General features: G+C 42.4%; 1 protein-coding gene across 2 annotated transcripts in view; it reads left to right on the forward strand.

Annotated features, from left to right (window-relative positions):
• The window catches only part of LOC102033761 (protein eva-1 homolog C), a 177,111-nt gene that overhangs the window by 31,498 nt on the left and 120,132 nt on the right, over positions 1-25,481 (forward strand). For both annotated transcript variants that reach the window (XM_031066730.1, XM_031066731.1), the window contains exon 2: positions 24,748-24,962. In XM_031066730.1, coding sequence (XP_030922590.1) covers positions 24,748-24,962 — 215 coding nt within the window. The remainder of the gene's footprint in view (positions 1-24,747; positions 24,963-25,481) is intronic.

Here is a 25,481-nt window from a genome sequence, read left to right on the forward strand (position 1 = left end):
CCTTGAAGCTGGAAGAGCCATATACAAGTGCCTGAAGGCCCAATTTATAGGGTCAATTTCTTTTTGAATCCCCCATTTGAAGCTCTTCCATCTTGTGAAATATCCCTTTGGTGTATGAGATATTACCTGATCTTCACCATGTTCAAGGAATGACCTGGACATGGCACTTAGGGCTATGGTCTGTTTGACTAGGCAGTGATTGGTCAAAGGTTGGGCTTGATGATCTGGGAAGTCTTTTCCAATATAAATGACTCTGTGATTAGACTGCAGTTACCCGAGATAGAGAATTCATGGACAAGGACCTATCCCATACAGGACAGCCCAGGGATTTCCTTGTCAGCTGTCCTAAAGTTGCAGCTACCCTAGCATCTTGCTTTGGGAGTCAGGAAACATCCCCATCAAAATGAAACCATAATGAAAATAAGTTTGGAAGCGTGGAAATATTGCATTTTTCTTTGATCCTCATCCACAGAAACAGCTTTGGGTTTTTTTTTTAATGGGTTCTTGTTCCTTCAGCCCGCAGCTATGCAGGTAGGCACACCTAATTTAAAATATCCCCACATTTTGCATGGGCCCTCCACTCAACTGCTGTGGTGCCCACGTGGAAGGCTGTGGTGAAACAAGAGAACAGCTGAAGGTTGCATGTGAGTGCCTCTCCCAGATCCTCTGTTTTGGGGCACTTAGGGCAGCACATCTCTTGCCCTGCTTGCCAGGGGCACTTGAGCTGCTGCTTTCTGAACCAGGATGCCTCTAAGCACCCAGGTAAATCAAGCTGAAAGCTGAATTATTTCATTTTCTTAAGCAGAAGGATTAAGCAGGCAAGTTTGGGCTTAAAGATTACTTTGCTCTATGAGACCACACAGCCAATCTCACCTGCTCTCACCTGCTCTAGACAAAGCACAGAGCCTGGAGGTGGGAACAAATGCTGGAAGAGGCCAGTGTGGGGAGGGACTGCTGATACTCAGTCAGGAGATTTATCTGTGTGGTATGATAAGCAAGACAGCTGTGCTGGCTTTCCTGTTCATACATAAAAATGAATGATCAGCATATAAGCTGTGTGGCGTTTTCCCTGTTTCATATCCCAGTTTGGACTACACTTCTAATTAGCAGAAGACTGAAACAGCCTCATGCTTGCTCTATGTCTAATCATGGGAGCAGGTGCTTAGGAGATTTGTGGATTTGTCTGATAAAATCATACTTTCTCCCTTCTTCCTCATTCTTGACACAGTTCCACAGTCTCCCCAGGCAGGCTTGAGCTCTTCTCTGTGGAAAGCAGAGAGGGAAGATGGAACACCAGAGATATCCTGGCATGTGTGAGACCAAGTGCCATCAGTCAGATGATGTTCGTGTGAAATCTGCAAGGAAGAAGATGCTGCAGTGCAGTTATATTTGGCAATGGACAATTGCCAAAGAGCAGCTTCTAGAGCTGAGCTCCTAATCTTTGTTGTTCTTGTTGTTGTAAAATTATGAATAGTATTAGCATGAAGGAGATGATTAGAAAGTTAGACCTTTGTGTGGTATGGGGAGTTAGTTTGACTCTTGTGGAATTAAAGTGCTGGTGTCTTGCATGGCCTTTCTCAGACTGACCCAGGGAACAGGCACATCTGCACAGACCCCTCTTTGGGAGGCAGAAGCAGAAAAATCCCCCTTGCTCAGCATGGTAGAGATGGTATTTAATGCCTCAGATCTGCATAGAGCAAGGCCCTGGTCTACCAAGACATGAGTGAGTGCATGCTCACTTTTTCAGAAGCAATTTATCTTGCCTGAGTTGAGGGTCAAATACATAAAATATTTGCCTGGATTTAGCCCTAAATGACCTAATAGCACTAGGTTTTGGCTGAAATAGTGTCCAGTGTCAGGAATTATGCCAGTTCTTGAACTTAACACTTGATCAGGCTCTGACTACCCCAGAAATCAGTATGTAGAAGGCTCTGGAAGGGAATAATTCTGTTAAGTTTTAGCTCTTCAAACTGCTGTGCTGTGGTTTTGTTCTCCCAGGGGGCCTGATGTACTCCAGTGGCTGTTCTTGCAAGGAGCTGGATTATAAAAGTCTCTTGATTCTTCCCTTGTTAGAGGCTTGTGGTTTATGAGGTTAGAAACCTTTCTGGCTTAAGCTTTCACTTTGTCATGATAAGCTGTTTTACATGAGTGAAATTAATTTATCTTTGGTTAATTTCAACTAAATGGGCCCTTTTCACCTACAGCAGAAGAGAGACCATCTTTGGGATTTTGAAATAGAGTCTTGCAAGGGAGAAAATCAAAAACAAATAGCGGGCAGCTGTTAAACTTCCCCTGCACAGAAAAGCAGGGGAAGTTTATTGAAACCAGGAGACTTTTTTTTTTGTTGAACTTGGGAATTGAACTTCAAATTTATTTTTTCCATTACCATAACACCTTTGCACAGCAGGCAATGCCTGATACAGCTCTCCTGCAGAGACTGGGTGGATTGTGAGACTGGATTTCTCTGTGTGACTCCCCTAGCTCATGGACTCTCCAAAACCTGCCTAATAGTTTTCAGAATCTAAGTGTTAGTCTTCCTGTGGGTGTGTGTTCTTTGTGCTGCAGACTGCAAGGCAGCTGCAGCAGAGAGTGGATTCGAAAATTATTAATTTTGGTGCTGAGGTATTGGTCCTCTAATACTGGGGGTAAAAGAGGCACTGTAGGAGCACCTGTGAGACTTTCAGGGACAATATCTAGGGCATAATGGGAGAGGACAGAATGGGAAGTTACATGAAACAAAGGAAGACTTCCAGAACACCACAAATTAGTTCAGTGACATGGCTGGACCCCCAGAAAAGCAGTCTATCTTTTTCTCCACTAGACAGTGGCCCATTCTTGGCACATTCAGGTTTTATGAAGGTTGCATCCTCATATTTCCCTTAGCATAGCAGCAGTAAGTGTGATGGGGTGTGAAGTGAGCTGCGTCACAAGTGACCCTTGGACATTGTCCCTTGTGCTCTCCTGTAACAACCCTGTTCAAGGGACCCTGTGCACATCTCCAGAGAAAGTGATGGAGGTTCATCTTCACTTCTCCCTCAGCCTCAAAGTGTTCTTGCCCTGGGAGTGACCCTGCCCCTTGGAATTCTTGCCCAGAGGCTACATGGGGACGTTCTCTGAGGGTTTCTTTTCCCCATCACATTATGTTCATTCAGGCAGTGTGTGGCCCTGTTGACTGCAGAAGGTCTGATTTCCTTTCTTTGTCTCCCTAGCATGCTCTAATGTTTGGTAGTGAAAGATACAAGCAAAAGAAAGCCAAATAATTAGCTATCCCAGCCCTAATTCCCTGGGCAGAAGTTCACTTTTCAGTAACTGAAACTGGCTTAATCCTAATCCCCTGCAAATCCCTCTTCCTAAGAGTCTTTGTGAGGCTCCCTTATTGGTAAGAGCTTCCAAAAAGACCAGTGCTGCTTTTAGGCTGATTTTTTTTAAAGTCTGTAAGTGTTGTACCTGATGTGATGTAATACAAGGACAGTGAATCTCTGAAGCCACAAATCCCTTTCTGTGGGTTATTAATGTACAAAACAAACTGGAAGAAGAGCTCTGGTGTTGCAGGCACAAATCTTCTCCCCTCTGTTATTGCTATAAACCTCATTGCTTGCCCCTCCTGCAAGCTGGCCATTTTCTAGGAGACTACCTCCTCTGAAAAACTCTCACTGCCCCTTCTGCTTTGCTGACTGACAGTGGTGGATTTGAGGGGGGGCTCTGGGACAACTTGTCATTGCTGCTTTATTTAGCCAGTGAAGAAAATCTCCCATAACTGATACATTTGGCACTTATTTCTGGTGATCTGAGTGATGGGTTCTGCTTCTCTGTGTTGTCTGTGTAAGGAACCAGAACCTGACTGCCCAGATCAGATCTTTGTGCTCTTGATGACCCGGTAGCTATGGCACTGAGTTGGCCTGTCTGAGTTGTAACTCTGGGCTGTCTCAGGCATTTATGTGAGTTAAAAAAGGTGGAAATCTCAGTGAGGAATTCTCCTTCAGGTTCACAGGGAAGGGGGGAGAGAAAGATTTGAGGGAAAATTAGATGTTCCTGTCCTTTGCCTGGAGTGGATATTGCTGATGAAACCTACACTTTTCTTTTTGCAAACAAATGGGTCAGATTTCCCTGTCTCCTCACATCCTTCTTTTACCTCTTAGTTCTCACCTCTGCTGTTCCAGTTTTCAGTCCTGGGAAAGGACTGGATGGAAGACTCTGAGTTTTACAGGTGCTGCCCTCACTTCCCCTACCTTCTTTCTCTGCCACAGGGATCAGGTGGGGCACACCTGGACTAAGGGGAAAAGGGCAATTATTTATTATGACAGCCTGATAGGTGAGCACCTTTCTTTGAATAGACATGCTAATTAAAGGCAGCCTGTGCGCTAATTATGTTTTTTTTTCTGCATTGTAACCAAGAACTCTAAGAAACTTGCTGGTCTCAGCAATAAAATGGAGAGAGGCTGGTGGTAGGAAATTTACAGTCTAATGCTAAGGGAAACTTTCCATGTTATTACCACAGATTTAAAGAGTAGTCTCTGCTGTCTGCTTTACTTATTTCCTTCATAAACCTTTGGACTAATTAGCTTGGATGACTTTTCTCCTGAAAAGGGATTAGGACAAGGAGTTAGGAGATAAATGAACATTGAATGTGCATTTTTACAGTGTTGCTGGTATTCTTCCCCACCCCTTCCCCCTCCTTTTTTTTTTCTTTTAAAATCTCAAGATACTTCCATCTCCTTTTCACTGTGCACTTCTGATGAAGTGTCAGGAGTCTGACATAATTCTGAAGCTTCATCCAGGCCTTGTGGCAGAGTTGTTTGGTAATTGCTTCTCCTCCTCTATGTGCTTAACTATCACCCCAGTTCAGCACATGCAGCTCTGAGGAGCAGGGTCATGGTGGCTTGTCCTAGGCTAAATCCTAGATCAGTCCTAGATCCAGCTGCTTGGGAATATCTGGGTGGGATTTAAAACAGTCATGGCTCAGATTTGTGAAACTGTTTCTCAAACATGAAAAAGATAATGTTTCTTATCTTTCGATGAATTCACATCTGTCAAAGGTTTAAACAGCACTGGCAGAAGTAACCTGTATTTAAAGACAATGTCTGTGTCTGTGTTTAAAGAACATATGTGTCCTGGGCGCACACTGGATCTGTGGAAGGACAAGAGGCCAACTTGAACCCCAGGCTGGCTGAAATGCCCTGCTGAAGTGCCCTTCCATCTCCACAGATGGCAGAGGAACCTTGGGGTGATGCTGCTCCTACATAGCAAAGTAGATTGGCAATATTAGATAGGTGACCTTGAGCACTTTGCTATGGGCTGACCAGGACTGCAGTGCTGGTATTAGAGATGCTTTTCAAATGCCTAAAAAATGCTTCTCCCTAACCTAAAGTGAGTGTGAAGTCCTAGATTGCAACATGGCCAGTGCAGTGCATTCCCCTACCTTGCTTGCAGAGGAAAAGTGGTTTTCATGCTGGGATAGCCACTGACACCCCTGGTTGCTGAGCTGTCTTATGGTCAATAAGTGAGCCTTAGGACGTTTCCAAATAGCTCATCTAAGGGAGAAGAGATGCACTCAAGTGACACTGGCTCAGCTATCCTTGAGGATTTTCTATTTTACTGGCTTTTGCTGCTTTAGCTAAATCTACCAGCCCTTACCTTTCTGCAAAGTGTACATTGGTAGAAGTTGATAGCCCTAAGGTGAGGGACTCCTGGCTTTAATGAGGGAGCTGACTTGAGTGTACTGATGTGCAAAGAAAGGCTTTGTGAGAGGACCTGTGCTCCTGAATCTAATTCTCTGTGCTTCACTGCTCCAGAGACTCACTTGTCTGGGACTGGGAGAGTTGCATATTGTTATGCTGAATTTTAGGACCTGTCTAGGAAATGACCTTCCCAGCCTCCAGGCTGAATAGGACTTACACCAGCCTCCCCTTGTGTCCATGAGTCATTTACATTTTATGTTAAGGGACAGCATAGCTCAGATCATAGTGCTTTTCAGAGAAAGGTGATAGTTCCACTATCAGCTGAGATTTAATACCTCCACAGCAGGCAAAGCCTGTCATACCAATTTGTTGTTCTGGCCCATTCCCAGGCAAAATGTCATTCCCTGGTACAAAAGCTCCTATTGTTTGCATTGGGCTGATTTCTAACATGCTCAATGCTTCCTCCCGCACAGAAGTGCAATGTGCAGTATGAAACGCAATTTTAAGTCTTGTAGATTATAACTAATTCTCAGTAGTCCAACAGAGCAGACAATGATAATTATGGAAATCTTGAGAGCTGCCTGAAGATGAGCAGGAGATGGAGAAATTAGTCTACTATTACAAGTTTTTATTCTTCCAATTATTCAAAACACATTTAACAAAACACTCTATCTTTTGGCAAGAGGAACTCTGATTAAAATTTGTGGGGGAAAGAGGAGGTGAAGGAACAGCTCCCTGACTCAGGAAATCTTACCTGTCCTGTGGAGAGCTGCTTACCATGTGGTTATGCCTGTATGAGAGAATTAAACACTTTTAAGGGATTGGAATTCAATCAGAGAATAATCAATGGATTTAGGGTGGAAGGGACCACTGGAGGTCTTGTAGTTCAAGCCCCCACTTAAAGCAATGTGCACCTCAAAGTTGTGTTAGGGGGGTGTGATCTTGCCCAATATACCCGGAAAATATCCCAAGGATGTGGCTTCCACAGGCTCTCTGGGCAACATGTTCCAGGACTTAACCACGCTGGTGGTGAAAAACTTAGCTTGGTTGGGTTTTCCCTTGTTGTAACTTCTGACCTTTGCATCTTGTCCTCTGTCTGTACACTTCCGGGAAGGATCTGGCTTTCTCTTCAATAACCAACCCCATTAGGAAGTGCAAGTCTGCAGTCAGGTCCTGCCCTTAATCTTTCCCAGACTAAACAAACATACTTTCATTACCCCTCTGTGTTATGTGCTCCAGCCCTCTAATCATCTTGGTGGTCCTCTTGGTGAACTCCCTTCAGTTTTTCAGCATCTCTGTCTGACTGGGATTTCCATGAGTGCTGGGGAGATAGGAATCATCAGTCCCTTGGCTGCTGAAGTGAGGAGGATTTCAGCACATTAGAGTGTCTCTAAGTGCTTTCCTGGAGCTGGAACAAAGCTGTAACCGCAGAGGTTTTGAAGTTGCTCAGGGTCTTGTTCAGCTGGGTTTTGAGCAACACCAAGAACAGAGATTATACAAATTCATGGTAAAAGGGTCTGGGATAGCTCACAAATTGTCCTTGGGAGGTGACTGTTTCTCATTGTTGACTTTAAAGAGATGCAAACTTTGATAGTCCAGATTTTGATGTAAAATTAAATGCCCTTTTATGAGGTTGATGCCTGCAAGATAATGTCCTTACACATTCTGTCTCAGCTTAGATCTGCTCCTGTAGCTGTGGGTGGCGAGTCAGGTGTGAGCAGGGCAGAGCAGGTATGCTCTCCTCTGCTCATTGGTGTGGGAGTTTGGGTTTGAGGGAGGATGTTGTATGGGTATTGTGGTGGTAAAGTTGTTCAGTATTCCAAATAGGGAAGGCAGAAGTGGGTAAACTTTGTATCACCCACATTAGATTGGGTAAATTCCCATTTCCTGTATTTACTCCAGTTTTCAGATAAGTGGATGTTTCACCTGGAGACTGAAACGTTCTCAGGTGTGCTTTGAGGAGCGTGATGTGGTGCTAAAATATGGGGGTTTTTGTGGTTTTTAAAGCTCCAAGTCACCTGAAAACATCAAACTGTGTTTGAGTCAATATTACCCTTCTCAGTGATGGGCATATTAGTTAAGCACTTCAAAAGCTTCCAGCTCACACAAGCTTTATTTCTACCTTTGGAAGGATTGCCATGGATCAGCTACCTCCATCTCTTTTTGGGAAGACTGTGCCCTTCAATCTTTCATATTTTGATTGAGAACTAGGTGAAGGGTTGGAGTGACCATGAGAACCTGATTATAGCCATGTGCCCAGTCTGCATCTGAGCTACGCTGAGAGTTGCTCCAAATATTTATGATCCTGTCCCCTTCTGCCTCATCTGAAAAACATCTTGATAGCCAGGCTGGGTCAGGCCTGAATGAAGAGCAATTCCATTGCACTCGTGTTAGGTCTAGTGCTGTAATAGAAAGAAACAGACTTTAAAACTCTTCCAACCAGCCCTTCTGCTTGGGTTGGACAGGTTGTTGAAAGGCTTTTTGTGTTACTGTTGGTTTTGAAAATCCCTGGATCATAGAGCTCTGAGCAGCAGATCAATCTCTTTTAGCTGTTGTTCCCAGATGGGAAGTATCCCAATAACCTACCATTTTTTTTCCTTTTCCTGTAGGGAACAAGAGCTGCTGGGAGGAATTATTTCAGTCTTGTGAGATCTTAAGCTTTGAAAGATGCTTTTTGGAATTGTTAATTTGTTTTTGGCAATTATTCCTTGCTGTCCTGCTCTTTGCAGTCCTGAGGAAGGTTTCCATCCCACCTAAATGCTCTGGTTTTTCTTTGGAGAATAATTCTGCTTGACCCCTATGACTTTAAAAACAATATATAGAAGGTTTTTGGTGCTTTTCCCCACAGCTTAGCCAAGATATAGCAGTTCTGTTGTTCCTCAATGCACAGAAAGTAATGTCTACACTGAAATTTTATCCAAGAAGTTTCTCTCCTTGTTATGGTGCATGTTATGGAAACCCAAGATTTCTGCCCTTGGTTTATCCTCTGGGAGGGACAGTTCTGCTCCACAGAACCCGAGGCATTCTGCCAATTCCCCACTGTTGTTTTCATCTCCTGACCTTTCTCCTGGCTAACCCCCCTCCCACCTCAAGGGTGAGGCAGTGGAAGGAAGATGGAGTTACAGCTTCCTAGACATTTGGCTGTTTTGTCTTTTGTACATCACTTTGTGGCTGACAGGACATTATTTTTTTTCTTCAGAAAATGCCTTGCATGCTAATCTCTGTGCATTAGCTGATCACAGCATAAATGCTTGTCCATTATTCCAATGCCTTCCTGTGTGTCTTTCATCTCCATGCTCTCCAGCGTTCTCCTGTTTCACTTTTTCCCCTCTTTTGTCTTTAACTCTGTTTAATACAATCCACCTCAGTACCACAACTCCAGGCTACAGAAACAGGGACAGATACTGTAATCAGATTGATGGACTCAGTTAATAAAACTATTATGAACGGAGTTAACTATTATTAACCTGATTCTGAAGTGCTCTGTGAAGTCCAGTCTTCATGGGACTGTGACAATGATGTCCCTTTCCACCAATTCTTTATCTGCTAATAATAGAGGCCTATTGACTTTTCTGCTGTACTAAAAGTTAACTAGTATGCTCCAGCCTATTTCCAGAGAATTAAAATACTGCTGCTATTATTATTGTTGTTGTTGTTGTTATTGCTCTTTTACTTTCTGATATTTTGGGTAGCTTGAGAGCAAAACTCAGTGCAACTCAACCCAAAACTAGGGTTGGGGTTTCTATGGCCTAACTTCTGAGTCTACCATGCAGATTTCTATATCTGCGGTCCTGGGCTCTCTGTATGGGCACTGCAGAGATGTATGCATTCTAACATCATGCAAGAGCAGCTGTACCAGCCTGAACTGAAGGACCATCATAACCACTCTGTTCTAGTGTCTGACCAGCTTCACAGCTCAAGGACTTCTTAAATCAAGAGCTGTATGTGAGCTCATTTGTTCTTGATGGATTTTTCTTCCATTCATGGATGTTGTGGTGTTTTTGGTCCTTGTGAATGTTTAAGACCTGCAGAAGTGCAGTGGCCACAAGTGCCACAGTTCAGTTTTGCAGGTGGTAAGAAAATCCCCCCTTTTGTTTCACCAACCTTTTTTATTTTAATTGAAAGAAACAACACTTTCAATCCTTTCATCTCCCTTCCTCACTTCCACTTTCTGTGTGGTCTCTCACCTCCCAGTTGCCTGTCTTCCAGGTAGAAGAGGGTTAGTTGCAGTTTAACACTTTTCTCTTAAATATCTCTGAATTCTCTGCATGATTTCTGAGTGGGGAGAGGGATGGGACGTGGATCTAGCAATGTAGACACTCTTCTGGGTATTAATATAGAATGGTTATACAGTGACATCATGGTGCTTTCGGCATTGCCTTCTATTCCTTCCTAACAATTCCTATTTTTTTTTTCCTGTTATTAATGAGTATTGTTTTTTATATTTTCACAGAACTTTGACTACTCCAAGACTCCTATCATATGTTCCTTTTTTTACTTACATTGTATTTTATTTGGGATCTTTGACTAAACTTCAGTACCCGCAGTAGACTTGGCAGAACTTTCACTGTGTGACACTTCAGACCTGGGCTAGGTGTGTGCTTTAGCATGAGACATTACAGAAATGCCTGCCTGATTTTTCTCCTTTTTGCTGAGAGATTGCTTGTGGTGATCCAGGAAGGCATTTGTTGAGATTTGGAGACAGAACTTCAGGAGGAGTAGTCAAGCAGGCTACAAGGGAATGCTGTTGGTTGTGAAATATCTGGACACTAAGTCATTGTGTAAAACTCCTAACAAATTTTTCAGATTTCGTTATCTAAAACTCTGTTCCTGTAGCACTCTCCATGTTTGCATCAGAATAAATCTAATTAATAAACACAGATGTAAAGACTAAACAAATCCTGAAAGGTGATATTGTTACAGCGCTTACTCAGCAGTCAGAGTGCCCAGTGCCATTTCCATTGTCTGGAGCAGCAATTTGCTTGAGTGATAACATTGTTTATAAAGGTCAGTGATGCTGCTTGTGCAGGAGATGTACCTGGGAGGGCCTTTTCTTGCTTCCCTTCTGTTGCAGGACAATTCAAGTATAACTAATAGGCATCTCTGTGTGAGCAGAGCTGAGATGATGCTGAAATGCACCTGGGGTCACAACAAACAGAATTTCTACTCTGAATAAAGTTGTTTTTTTCCAAGCTGTTTTAAAGGAGACTGGGGCTTGTCAATGCATCCTGAGAAGTGATTATATCACAGAATGACTGAGGTTGGAAAATCACAGAATCATAAAATCATTTAGTTAAAAAAGACCACTAAATCATCTTGTCCAGCCTATCTGCTTAGAGCAGGGTCACCCACAGCAGGTTGTTCAGGGCTCTCCCTACTTGGATTTTGAATATCTGGAAGATTGGAGACTCCATGATGTCTCTGCCAACCCACTCCAGAGTTTGATCACTCTCACAATTGCACATACATGTTTAAATGGAATATCCTGTATTTGATTTTATTCCCACAGCTTCTTATTCATTCACCAATGAGCAGAGTCTGGCTCTGTGTTCTTTACTCCCTGTCTCATCAGTTATTTATACACATTGACAAGATCCCCCTGAACCTTCTCTTGCCCAGTCTAAGCAGTCCCAGCTTTCTCAGCCTCTCATTATGTAACAGGTGCTCCATCCCTTGAGCTTTGTGGCCCTTTGATGGACTCATACCAGTGTCGGGGTTTTTTTTTTTTGCACAGAGGAACTCAGAACTGGATGCAACACTCCAGCTGGCTCTCACCAGTGCTGAGGGGCAGGCTTTCCTCTCCTGACCTGCTGCTGATGCTCCTCCCAAAGGCTGGCTTTGCTGTGAGGGCCCATTACTGGCTCATGGTCACCTTGGCATCTGCCAGGACACCCTGATTCTTTTCTACCAAGCTGCTTTTCAGCCTGTTGTTCCCCAACATGGTGCACAGGGATATTCCTCCCTATGAGTAGTCTTGGTATTTTCCTTTAGTTAAAATTAATGAGATTCCTGTTTGCTGATTTCTGCAGACTGTCAGAATTCCCTCTGAATGATGGAACAACCATCTGGTCTCTCAACTGCTCCTTTCTGTTCTGTGTCATCTGCAAGTATGCAGATGCCATGCACAGGTTCAGAGGTGTTCCTTAGTGTTAGAAAACATAACATTTACCTCAACAGCAGAAAACCTGGGTGCAGGTGCCTGTCCTGACACAAACCAGTATAATGTAGGAGGGAATATTCTTCAATCTAAGTTGTCTGGAGAGAAAAAAAAACCAAAAAACAAATCACCTTTCCTGGGGAGGGATGATGTGTCTGAATCCAGCGTGGGGTTGTGATACAGCTGGGACATGCACTCAGATGCAGCAACTCAGAAATGCTCCCAGGTCTTGCAGTTTAATCCCAGCCTTTAGCTGTAACACTGTCCATATATGAGCACAATCCTCACTGACTTTTCCAGCAGCTGCCCCTGAAGCTGTTTGGGCCAGGAATACAATAGGTACAAGGAAAACGTGCACTGTGGATGTAGCTGCTGTTACAGCTGTGAGGCAAAGAGCCCTTCAAAGTGCTACTCTGCTAAAGAAATCCCTTCCTCTAACGTATTAGTCCAAACAACTGCTCTGTGTCAAAGCAGCACAAATAGCTTTTAGCCAAAAAGCTTTTCTAGCTGCTGTTTGGCTGGGGCCTGTCTGCCCTGCCCGAGTGCTGTCCCCATGCAAGGGGTGACTGCAGCACTCAGCTTCATAAATTCCACTGTCAGCTTTCCATTGTCCCTTTGTTCTTTGTTGCCAAGGAAGCCAAATATTATTTCAGTCCTTGAAAGAAGTTGCAAATATGGGGAATGGCTTTGGTAAAAGGTGGGGAGAAATACCTTTTGTGTTCTCTCTCATTGCCTTTAAGGAGCTGATTTGGATAATGTGGTAAAATGGGGCTGTTCTGTCTTTTCTCTGTTAGTCAGATGTCTTTATCATTATTATTAACTTATATTCCAGACTAAGCAGTTCCCTCTCTTTGTGTATCCTTTCATCTCCTTTGTCACATCCTGAAGTGCTACTGAGTGGTCCTGAATAAAAATCAGTCTGCATTTATATCTCTTTATCTCCAGGCTTTCTGTGATCCCTGCTACTTTACATTCACAAGCACTTATCTTTTTTTTCCTGGTCGTCCCAGGAATATGGATGTAGGATCATCTTCAGCTAACATTTGGAAAACTGAGGTGCAGGTGAAACTGATACCAGATGAAGTGTACTGGGAACTCCATCTGGCCCTGTGGCCTCCAGCCAGAGGTGACCATTTTTGATCACAGGATCAGAGAATGTTTTGGGTTGAAAGGAAACTTAAGAGACCCTCTCATTCCAGCCCCCTGCCATGAGCACAGACACCTTCCACTAGACCAGGTTGCTCAGAGCTTTCCACTTGAGCACCAGGAAGGTAAAGCTTGTTTAGCAGGTAGAAAGGAAACTCCTGCATTAATACTTGTTCTTCAGCCCGAGGTACAGAGACAGTCCTGCCTTTACTCCCAAGTGCCAATTTCCTGTCTTTTCCAGGAGGAGCGTGTGTAACTTGAGGTTAGGTGACTTCAGGCTGCCTGGGCAGTGTTACAGCTTGGACTGGTGATGCTCAAGATGCCTGTCTATTGATAGTATTGTTTATATCAAACAATAAAAGAACAATTTACCTGTGACATCATTGTTCCTGCTATCCTGACAACATTTATCATGGCTTAAAGTTGTCCAGTTGCTGGTGAATAATAAATTCCCTCTTGGCTAAAGCCAATGGCTTAAACAGCAGATGCTGATCTGGCAGTTTTGCCTGATTGTGGCAGACGCAGCACACTGCATGTCCTGTTATGACAATACTTGAGGTTTGTGGCCAGGTCATCAGAGATAGAGCATATCAGAAATCAGGAGAGACTTATGTAAATCTACTTTTGATCTTCATTTTTTTTACCCCCACTCTTTTTATAGCCTCTCCGAGATCCCATTTTTTCCTGGATTTTTTTTTTCCCTTTTTGCAAGCAGGTATGATTTGGAAATAAGACATCACATGAGGACATAAAGACAGGTCACTTACAAATGGATACTCTTGCTCAAAATCTTTATCTTTTCTCCTTTTTACTATTTTAAGGCTGCTCTCTGTTCTTCCAGTTTCAAGTGACCCAATCTCCACAATACTTCCAGCTGATTCTTGCTGTCAGGATGAACTCCTGAGACCACTCTTCTAACTGAAAAATGAGAAAGAGATTTTATATGTCTATTCTAACTTCTGTCTTCTTTTATTTTCCCTTTTTCATTTCCTTCTTTTTCCCTTACTCTGCTTTATCCTTTCACTGTTTAGCCTCTTCTATCTTGTCTCAGTCTCTACTCATTTTCTTTCCTCTCTTGGGGTTCATAAAGCTGCCAAGGCCTGGCCAAAGCAAAGAGAAATATGCATTTCACAGGCAAAGGTCATGCAGAGGGCAGCATCATAGCTCTTACTGCAGGTCCTGGGGAAAAGGATGCAAGTTTGTTTCGGAGCTGTTGCTTTCATTAAATTTGACAAATCTACTCTCAATAAGAATAAATAAATAAAATATGGAATGTAAAGCAGAAGGAAAAGGGAGATGTGAAAATCCCAGTGCTGGAAACAAACTTTTGCCTAACTTTTGGATTTTCTTGGGAGGCGAGTTCTGGGAGAATTAAGCACGAGGTCTCTATTCTGGAGAGAAATCACCAATGTGGATTTTCTGCAGTGTCTCAGCAGAGCTCATGCAATATGTCTGTGACCAGTACCTGCCCTTCCCAAACAGGCTGTGATTTGTCATTATCCCCCCAAATTTTCTGCTTTTTCACTGGAAAATTTGCCAGGTGGGAAAGCAATCCAGTGATTTGACCTCCCTGAGTGTGGAGATGCCCAATCTTACCTATCATTGCACAGCACCAAATGAGAGAGGCCTTGAATTTTAGTTTGCAAGGCAAAAAATATCCTAATAAAAATGACCATTGTTCCATTGACCCTAATAAAAGGATTTTATTAGGATCCATTGATCCTAATAAAAATTACCAGTTCCCTCAGCTGTAAATTTAGTGCTGAACTGCTTTTTAAAATCAATGGGGGAGACCACAACCTGATTGGAAAGGTTTTCTGTAGGAAAACTCTTCTCTGCCAAGTTGGTATTTGCACATGTAAGTCACACTCTATTATTTCATGCAAGGTAACAGGATTTCAGATTTGCTCTCTGGGATCACAAGAATTGTTCAACATTTTCACCTGCCAGTTGAAATCTACATTTTTCAGGGATGTGTGGTCACTCAGAGAGCCCCAGAGCTGGCTCCTGGCACTGTGTGCAAAGCACTCACATTTGCTTGTGATGGCTTTAGCAGCAGCTCCCGTGGGGTTATGCACTTTTACCTTCCCTCCTGCCACTTGCCCCAGTCTAAATAAATCTGCCATTGCCCTGTATTCACAGTCTTGTCAGAATAATTTCTTCTGAATGGGCAGAAACCCATGTTGGTGTTTCTTAGCCCTTGTCAGATTGTCATGGCTGAATTCTTGATTTGTTTAAAGGATTGGTCAGTGTGCATAAAGTCTTCTCTGTCACTTGTGTGGTCAAATAACCACTTTTTTTTTTTTGTCCCAGTGTGATATGCTGTGCAAAAGATTTCTTTTAACTTGGGTGGTAGCAGGATACTTCCCTGTAACTCCCAGTAAAGCTGTGAGCAAAGGCCAGGCTGATTTTAGGCACATCTTCTGCTGTAGCTCTGCTGAGGCTCACAGTTGTAGAATGGCTGATTTATAGCTCCCTTGCTGCATGTTCTGGTACAAAAAAAACCCCTGCCCTCTGTGTTTGCAATGGTGAAAGCCTGGGTTTTGGTAAAATTTGCTCTGTTTCTCACTGTCACATTGTGTGGGGACATGAAGGAGCTGTTACAGACCTTACCAGAGATAAACACAACCTGCTTTCATGACAAATGCCAAATATTTCCTATTTCCAGAGTAGATTTGAGATCAAATTTTCTTTGGTATGTGGTGAACTGGTAAATCCCTTGCTTCCTAAATATTAGAGATAAAAAAAAATGCATTCATTGGGCATAAGGGTGCATCAGGGGACTGCTGACAGGCTCTGTGCTTGCCAGCACTGACTTCTGACACAGCTGAGGGCCCAAGAAGGGATTTGATGGAGATAGAGCTGCCAAATGACAAAAATTTGATTTCAGGAATGTTAGTGTCTGGACCAGAAGGTGCAGAACAGTTATCAGTCTCTTGTCCTAAGACATAGTGATGCTTCAAGGACAGGCTGAGTGTGGGGACAGATCCTCCTGTTTGAGATCTTAAACCTGGCTGCTGAAAGACATCAAGCTTTGGGATTGTTTTTTTCTTAGCTGGGCTCTTTCCAATTGCATTTTAATTTTGTAATGATGTTGATTTTCAAGGCTGAATTTTTAATAAGAATTTATCACCTGAAGGGGTGGGATCAAAAGGACTTTAGTATGAAAATGTAAGTCCAAATGAACACCAATGAGATTTTAATACATGAGGAAAGATGCATTGGTAATTATGCATGTATCATGAAGTTTTATATGGGTATAATTACAGCAGACTAATTATATCACTGTGGTTTTGCTGTTAAAAATCTCTTGTATATAAACCACCTAGATAAAACTGTCTTTTGAATAAAATAAATCTGTTATAACTTAATTTAGAAGAGCTGCATGGCTGTGGCGGTGTTAAGTTCTTTATTGCTACTTAGAATGCAATGGCAAGGCTAGAGTGAGCAGTGCTGTGATTTATGTGTGGGATGACTGTGTTTTGGAAAGGACTTGGTTGGAGGCCAAGGAGAAAGAGCCAGCTGAAGCTGCTCAGGAAGTATCACCCATGCAGTTCCCTCAGCTGTAAAGCAATGACCTTAAGCCTTACTGCAGCTGTATCTCTGGAATGAAATAGTGCCCAGCTTGTCACAGTGTATGGGATTGACCTTTAGGGACTGTTGGAAGTATAGTCTAAATCTCTCTCAAAATCACAGCTCTCATTCTCTGAGTGCTGAACAAACCCCATAAGGCTTCCCAAGACGACCTGGTTATGCTATAAGATGTATTTTATAAATTTCATTGCACGATGTGCAATATAATTTATGTATTTGACACATAATACATACCACTGCAAGTTATCCTTTTTTCAATTAAAGCAAGACATTAATATTTATAATGCTGTAACACTACCATATTACTTATATAATATATTAATATTTATGAAGTTATGACATTATTCTAACAAAGTGTTATAAGAAATTTAGTACTGCAAAACATGAACTCCTCAGTGGTAGCGAGGTCCAAGTTCTTCTGCAACTTAAATTAGGTAAAATATTCTGCAAAGTTCCTTGGTTTTTTTCACACACGTGTGTGTGCATATGTCTACATATAAATATATTTTTTATATACCTACACACACACATGTACATACACATGGAATTTTTAGTGGGAAGGGTTAGGAGTTGCCAAATCTGGCAGCCTGATAGAGGCAGAGAAACAAGAGCCTGTGTCCCCAGGTGCAGGCAGCTGAGGTGCTGAGCAGGTGTTCCTGACAGCGGGGCTGGGTCGGGCCACTGGATTCAGGCAGGAACACTTGGCTTCCACAAAAACAGCACCAGTGGCCTCATCCTGTTCCCCTCTCCAGCTGAGCAGGATGAAAGCCTGTTAGAAGGAAATGTAAAATAAATACATTCAATGTGGATCCTCTGAAAATGGCCCCAGAGAGTCCATGTGGCACTTGGGTCTGTGATCCCCAGTCACCTCACACAGATAGGAGCATGCAGAGAGGCTTTGTTGACTCCTGGTCTTGCCATAGCTGTCCTGGACCTCCTGCAGACAACTCAAAGCCTCTCTGGCCTTGGCAGTATTTGTCTTGTGGTGGCTTTCATACCTGCCGCCCAAAGCTTTTATTCTACTTGCCAGCCAGCCCAGCTTGACAGCCAGCGGTGGCCACAGATGTACCTACACACTGTGCACTCCATCTCTTGCTCCAGTGCTGGCAGGAGGCATCCATGGACACTCTGACCTGTGCTCCAGCTCTGGCTGCTGTCACCTCCGTACATCACATGCGCACAAATCACTGGAAGAGGCTTAGATCTGAAACAAGGGAGCAACAAGTAGCTGGAGAGAGGGCTGCAAGCTGGTGAAGTCCTTGTGCGCTGCCTTCCAACCAAATTCTCTGTACTGTCAAATATATTGCAAAATCATGGCTGCCTGCAACCATACAGCTCAGCAAACAAGAGTTTTTTGAGAAATTCCTGAAATCCAAAGGAAGTGGGTGGACAGCACCTTGAATCACCAGTCATGATACTGGTGCACAATTCTAGGAGAAACACTGACAAATGGAGGGAGTCCAGTGGAGGACCAGGAGGATACTTTGGACCTGAAGCACATGGCATAGGAGGGATGGTGGAGAAGAGAAAGCAGTATCCAGATGCTTCCTTCTGCTTCCTGGAAATGACTATACATAAACCAAAGCTGGGCTCCTCTCAGAGGTGCAAACTAACAAGGCAGAAGGCAAGAAACCTGAGTTGTGACAGGGGAAATTATGAACATTTATTTGAAAAAAAAATTGAAAAAATTTGAATGACAAGGGCGATGAAGCCCTGGCAGAGGTACCTCAGAGGCTGGGGAATCCCTGTTATTGGCAGCCCTTGCTCAGGGCTGAACAAGGTGCTGAGCAGCTTGATTTCACTTTGATATTGACCCTGCTCCAAGCAGCAGTCTGGGCTGGGTGACCTGCAGGAGGCCCTTCCAGGATAAATATTCAAGCATTAAAAAAAAAAAAGATAATTTTTTAAACTCTGTCCATTTGTTTTTTCAAAACGTAGAATTTCAGGAAAAGTAAATCTCCATAGCTGTAAAGGCTTTTAAAATTTGTTTTAGAAAAAAAGTAAGCTCTCAAGAAAATATGGAGTTATGGGACAGTCAAAGAAAATCATCAAAGATGATAATTCAAATAACAAAAAAAGATTTTTGCTATTGAATTTTTAGACTGATTGTTTAAAGTTGTAGACCAAAAATACTTGCAGTTGGAGTTGCTTTTTTAATTCTCCAGAGTAATTCCGACTGTCTGTGTAAAAGCTGTAGTGTTTTATTGACCTTTGTAGAAGTTTAGAGTTAGGGAATTTAAGGGAATAATTACTAATCCTCAATAGTATCTGTGTCATATTCAAGCCAGCAGAATTGAAAATGACAGTGTTTTTATTCCTGCCATGCCTAGCCTTCACCAGTCTAACTTCCAGTACTTTCTCATCCCTACAAAAACCTGGTATGAAATACTGATCAGCATTTACAAAACCTTACCTTGTTTAGACTTTAGCTGGCACTCAGCTGCAGTTCTAAGTTCACTCTTCTTTCAAAACCATTTTTCTGAATTAACACTGGATCCTGTTTGGAACTATAGCTGAGGTACAGAAGATCAGATAGTGGGCAGGGAACTGTTGACTTAAAATAAAAATATTTTCCTTCATATGCTTACAAGATGTTCAGGTTTGTTCAGAGCTGTATGGTATCTGAAAGGTGAAAGGCTTGGGGAGTAGCTGAACTGAAAGCAAATCTCTCTGTAGAAGGATTGTAATAGCGCATTTCAATCTCCAGCATTAGTAACAAAGCAAAACAAACCCTACTTGTCTGTACTGGGCTGCTCTGTGATTTGAGAGAGCGGCTTTTGCTGCCACCACCACAGGATTATCAGTAATGCCTGGTATGAAATGCATTCATTGAGTCCCTGCTCTGGCTTCAAGCCTGGCCTGGGGTCACATTTCAGCCCTGTTGGCCCATCCTCATGGCTGTCACTTGACTCCCCTGGCTCAGCTCTGTTTCTGTGAGATGTTACAAGGATCAGTGCTCTGCCCATAAAGAAAAAGCTGAAATTCTCCAGTGTATGGCCTGCCTGAAAACCAGTGTGGTTTAGGGGTTGTCTGAACTCCAGAAAATCTGATTAAGCTATCTCCTGGAAAAAAAGTTCTGTGTCACATTCAGTGTCTCTATAACATCTGCAAGGAAGCTGAGGAAATTAGAAGAAAATGGCAGCAAATATTGAAAAAACAATATGGATTGGAAAATAAGAGGATTATAAATAAAAGGATCTGTGTCAACCAGCCACAAGGGAATACTTAAGTCACTAGCAGTTAATTGCAGTGACTCCATGTGTTTCAGTGATTGGTAAATCACTTATTTCTAAGTATAAAGTCCTTTTTTTATGAGGTTGATTTGTCTCTATGATATGTATGTACTCCTGTATTTGTAACCACTACAGCTCAAAATGGGATATTTTAAGAAGACATTACAATAGCTTGGATGTAGCTTGATGCAGATGTTTATGAAGCTCTGGCTTTAATTATATGTAGTAATTAATTAGCCATTAGGATCCTTTGAATTTTCTTGTAATTTATTAAAGGTTTGGGATCACATCCAAACTGTAAAAAGAGTTAGTTCTATTGTGATTGTCTCTATTCTTCCAGCACATTCCTACAGGGATGTTCGCTGGTGAAAGATGAAATCTCTGTTCTGACGATTGGTGAGCTGGTGAGTTGCTATGTGCCTTGTCAAGCAAAACTAGAACTGGTTTTAGTGGAAGCAGGAGAAGAGAACTTGCTGGTTTTAGACAGCCATGGTTAATTGGGATACATAAATGAATGTTTGTGTGCTCTGCTTTTATCAAAGAACAGTTACAGACTCATAGACTCATGGAATCCTAGAACAGTTTGGGCTGGAAAAGGACCTTAAAGGCCATTTCATTCCAATCCCCTGCCTTGTGCAGGGGCACCTTCCATTATCCCAGCTTGCTCCAAGTTCTGTCCAACCTGGCCTTGAACACTTCCAGAGATGGGGCAGCCACAGCTTCTCTGGGCAACCTGTGCCAGGGCCTCACCACCCTCACAGTAAAGAATTTCTTCCTAAGAGGAGAATTTTCTAGTTTAAAGCCATTCTGTCTTGTCCTCTCACTTTGTGCCCCTGTGAAATGCCCCTCTCTGGACTTGTTGTAAAGCCCCTTTATGTACTGGAGGCTGTATTTTCCTACTTCTGGATGGGGTGGAAGCCCTTATGCCATCTGTGCTTTTGTGAACTGCTCCATCAGCCACTTTGGTTTCAAAAAGGAAGGGAGTAGCTCCATGAGAGGAATAAAGGAGGATGTTTAGATTTACAGTTCCTGTAAAATGGTGATATTCTGTATGAAGCAGTTATGTTTCTCTTTCCTTCATATGCGTTAGGATTTAGAACTGACTGTTAAATGGGAACTCATCAACAGTCTCCTGGAGAGGCAATGGTTCAAATGATTCTTGGGAGCTGATATTGCTGGGGGGGATAAAGTTACTGTCAGCATTTAGCATTGTGTTTGATGAGTAGTGTAAAATAATTGCTGGTAACTGATAGCAGGCAAACCCCACACTTTGGAAAAATAAATTGCAGGTGGTGTTTAAAGGGAATATTTCCTTCTTTTTTGAGGGAAAAATGATATATTATTTTCGTGATGCATTTATTTTGGTTGTTTATTCTATCTCCAGAATAAACCAGTGTCACCACCTGCTTTGGTGGTGACACTGGTTTTTTGAATTGAGGAGACATTTAACTCTGGATCTCTATACATTGATTTAACTTGGGAGTATGAAAGCCCATAATCAAAGATTCCACATCCTTGACACAATCCTTAACAAAAGAGAAGTGTTAACCCCTAAACATATTGAGATTATTTTTGTTATCCCAGGTTTTCAAAACATGCTTTCGAAAATGCTTAATGGGCTTAATTATTATATTTCTTTGTTGCTTTTAACATGTTTTCAAATGAAATTCATATTTTTTAAGAGAAGCTCAAATTACCACCTGCTCTAACATCATTTTACCCTGGTATACAAGTGCTATTGAAGTCCTCAATCACCTGCCACTGGATTCATGTTTATATATTTCATTCAGCAAAGAGAGTCCCAGTAGTTCCCTCCCTGATACCACATGTAAGGGTATAAAAGGATACTTGGAGACTTGATACCGAAAATTCAACAAGGATCCTGAAAAGAATTCAGATTTTGGCTAACTGAACAATGAATCAATGGGTAATGAAATGCCAACACTTTCAAAAGAACTGCCAATGAAATAGTACAAATCTGACACACTTAAAGAGAAAAAAAAACCCAAAAAAGCAATAATTCTTTTCCTTTTGCACTTCGAAGAACATCATCTCCTCCATGACCATGCCCGTGCCTAATCCAGTCTCTTCTCTCTGACAGTGGTCAGTGCCAGATGTTTCAGACATTGTGCTTTGTTTATTATGAGTCAGTCTCCATCAAAGCATTCAATCCCATCAATATCTTGAGCTTGAGCGAACTCAAGTTATTTTGAGATTGCTGATGGAAAATGAGAGGAAGGAGCTGTTTCAACAAGTGATCTGCACTAATTGCAGGGGCTGAAACCTTTCCTGATCCTGAATTGGCAATATGAAAGGCATGCTGTAGGAGGCTGTTCTGATGTAGAGTAGTTGAATATTCAGAGGAGACAGTAAAGTCTTGACTGCACTTTGGTTGTATTGCTCTGGCTCCTTAATAGGGTGGCCTCAGGGAAAAGTACTAATGCACTGGACTAACAGCGTGGAAATGCATTTCAATATTTTGTGCTGTATTCTGATTCTGTTTGTGGTTTGCTTGCCCTGATGGCCATCCTGCATAGTTGCCTTACTTTTGAGGGAGAGAGCTGAACTAATTCCAGGACTAGGTGTGCAGCACCCCCAGGGCATGTATTCTATCAGCTGGGAAAGCAGGTCCACCCCAGTAGTTAATTTTGTCCCAGAGTGCCTCCTTGAACAAGTGAAATAAAGGCACTAAATTAAGTAGTGTTTTTGCTGATCTGATGCAGCCCTGTCACTCACTCTGATAACTGAGGCTGTGTCTTAGCTTTTTTCTTATGAGCAAAAGCTGCCCTCGGGACTTGGAAATTAATATGCTGATTTGAGTAAATATTTATTTGGCACACACCTTGAGGCACTGCAGCAACAGAACTGTTAAGTGTTAAGTAAGAACTACAGGCTAAAACTTAGAGAAATCAGAGAATCCAGCCCCCACAGTGGCAGCAGAATGATGAAGCTATATTACTGTGTGTTAGTTTTCTCTAAGAACAGTAATCGTAGTTGTTTTAGACATCTTGAAATTTGTTGAAACTGGTGGTCTTTCACAGCACTCCTGAGCCAGGTTTTGGTGTTGGCATGGAAGAAGAGCTATTCCCAGTAAAAGATCTGGATATGGGAAGTAAAAAATTAGGAAAGTGGGATTTAATTATTGTTTTAAAGTATGTAAAGGTATAGACAAAATGGAATGAGTCTTCTCTCTGAAAGGTTTCACTGTGACAGTTGTTAGGCTTTGGCACAGGGTGCTCAGAGAGGTTGTGGAGTCTCCACCCTTGGGTTCAGAACTGGGAAAGCTGGACTAAATTGGCCCTGCTTGGAACAGAAGGCTGGACTAGATGACTTGTAAAAGTAACAACCTAAGTCATTCTGTGATTATGGGTCACCAAGAGAATGGTCTTTTTTTTTGAAAAACAAATTTTATCTTCCCTCTTAGGAATTTGTCCAGGGATTGTTTCTTTTAATTGCTTTGTCCCTTTTCTCTACTATCTCTTTAAGCCTATAGCAGCAGCCATCCCACCGTGTCCTCTCTCTGTCTCCCTCCACAGAGGAAGAGGAATATAGGGACAGGCATTGTGGGGTGGCTGCTTGTAGGCTTGTGTAGGTGACAGTAGTGGGGACTTTCAAACCCATTGCAGAGAGGAGATCTGTGGGGTTGAATGCAGCCATGGCTGACACTGACATGGGGCATGCTCTAGTGTTCCCTGTATGGATGGATGTCTCTGTATCAGCAACCAGGAGGCTTCCCTGCGTGTGGCAAAGTCAGGATTGTTTGGGAGCTCCCACGGCAACCTGACTGTAATCAGCCCTTTTGACTCAGTGTAATTTTAATGAGACTTTGTCCCCCTGCTTTATTCTTGTCAACAACTTCATTATAGTGGATAACATAATCCCCTAAGAAACAAGGAGAGATTTGGTTCTGTGCAGTGTTTTCCTTCAAAAAATATTGTGACTGTTCAAAATGAAAGGGAAAGCAAAGCTCTCAGGAAGTGTCAAAGGCCTAGGACAGAAGGTGCAGCCAGAAGAATTAAAATGGTATAATGTGAAAGGAGATCAAAGATAGGACTGGAGTGCCAGGATGAAATAGGACCTCATACAACCAGTTGTACCCCAACCTTCCCCTTAGTGACTTTGCATTTGGGCCTTTTTGCCCATGACCATTAGTTTATAGGAAAAGTGATGTTGGAAGGGACTTCTGTTCTCTAGTCTAACCTACTGCTCTAGAATGTCAGACCTGCTGGCTCAGGGCTTTATCCAGTAATGTCTTGGAAACTTCCAATAATGTAGGCTGCACAGCTTCTCCGGGCAAGCTGCTCCACTGCTTGACTGCTCTCTGAAGGACTTGCTCCATATATCTGGTCTAAAACTCCTGTTTCTTATTGTGCCTGTTATTTCTCATTTTCCTACTGTGAAGAGCCTGCTCTATCTCTTTGATAACCTCAGAGTAGATACTGGCAGGCTGCTGTTATTTCCTCTCAAAAATGTCTCTTCTCCAGGCTAAAGAAGCCGCTTCTTACAGGGAAAGTGCTCCAGCTTCCAGCCTTTTTGGTGGCTTTCTGTACTCACTCCAGTTTATAGAAATCTGTCTTGTATTGAGAGGCCAAAAATTGCACGTGTCATCTAGATTAAGTCTAAATGATGAGTCTGGCTCAGCTTCATTTCCTGTAAACTTGACAGATATGCTGATGAAAATAAGTTGTATGATTCAACTAAGAATTTAGAGCATCCAAATGTTCCTTCCACTAAGGATATGAAACAAGGCTAAAGGTCAAATCACCAAGTGTCCCTAATGTCCCTGTCATTGTGTCTCTCCTTTGCACCTTTGTGAGATGAGTAATAAAATCTGCATGCCTCATTGCCTATTATTTTGTGTTTGTTGGCCGCACTGCTGTAAATCAACTAATTTTTAACTACTTTTCCCTAATGATGGTTTTTGTTGTGTTTTTTGCAGGTTACATATCACAGGTACTAAAGAATTACACTGACCATGCCTGTGATGGAGAATATGTGTCCCTGAGATGTCCCCACAGAACTACCATCAGCATCCAGTCTTCTTTCTATGGCCGAATTGTACCAAGTCATCAGCTGTGTCCTTCTCGCTATCCCCACTCCTATGCAACTTTAACTAAAGAAGATGTTGCCTGCTCAGTTGGCACTTCTCTTCAGGTATTGTTAAAATGCATTTCTTAATTTTGAATTTCACTTTTCCTTGGCCAGGCAGCAGCTCTCAGTGTTGGTGCAGAACAGACCTGCCTTAAGCAGGGCTACCCAGCACGGGAGCTCTGACATCTCACACAACTTAGTGGATAATTCATCTTTGTAGTTTAGACAGGACTGAATTAGATTTTGATAGTGAATTTCTTAGTTTTCCTGCAACTCTAGTCAGTAACACTTCAGGAATGTGGTTGAAAGAGAATTACACTTCAGGACTGCATTATGTTTGACTGGGTTTGAAGAGCATTATTTTTATAGTTTTCCTTCCCAATTACTACCTTTTCAACACATTCAGAAATTGCTGTAGCATTCTTTTTGCTTTAGATACTATTTCAAGAGGCTTTTACTTTGGTAACTTGAAACCCAAAAAGAATCCTTGGCTTTACTTCTTGTGACTCATTTGGCTCTTAGGCCACTGTAAGTGGTCATACATCACTTAAACTCGTAACATCCCCCAGTAGTTAATCAGCT

This window comes from Geospiza fortis, unplaced genomic scaffold (assembly GCF_000277835.1).
Source record: "Geospiza fortis unplaced genomic scaffold, GeoFor_1.0 scaffold98, whole genome shotgun sequence".
NCBI classification, from domain to species: Eukaryota; Metazoa; Chordata; class Aves; order Passeriformes; family Thraupidae; genus Geospiza; species Geospiza fortis.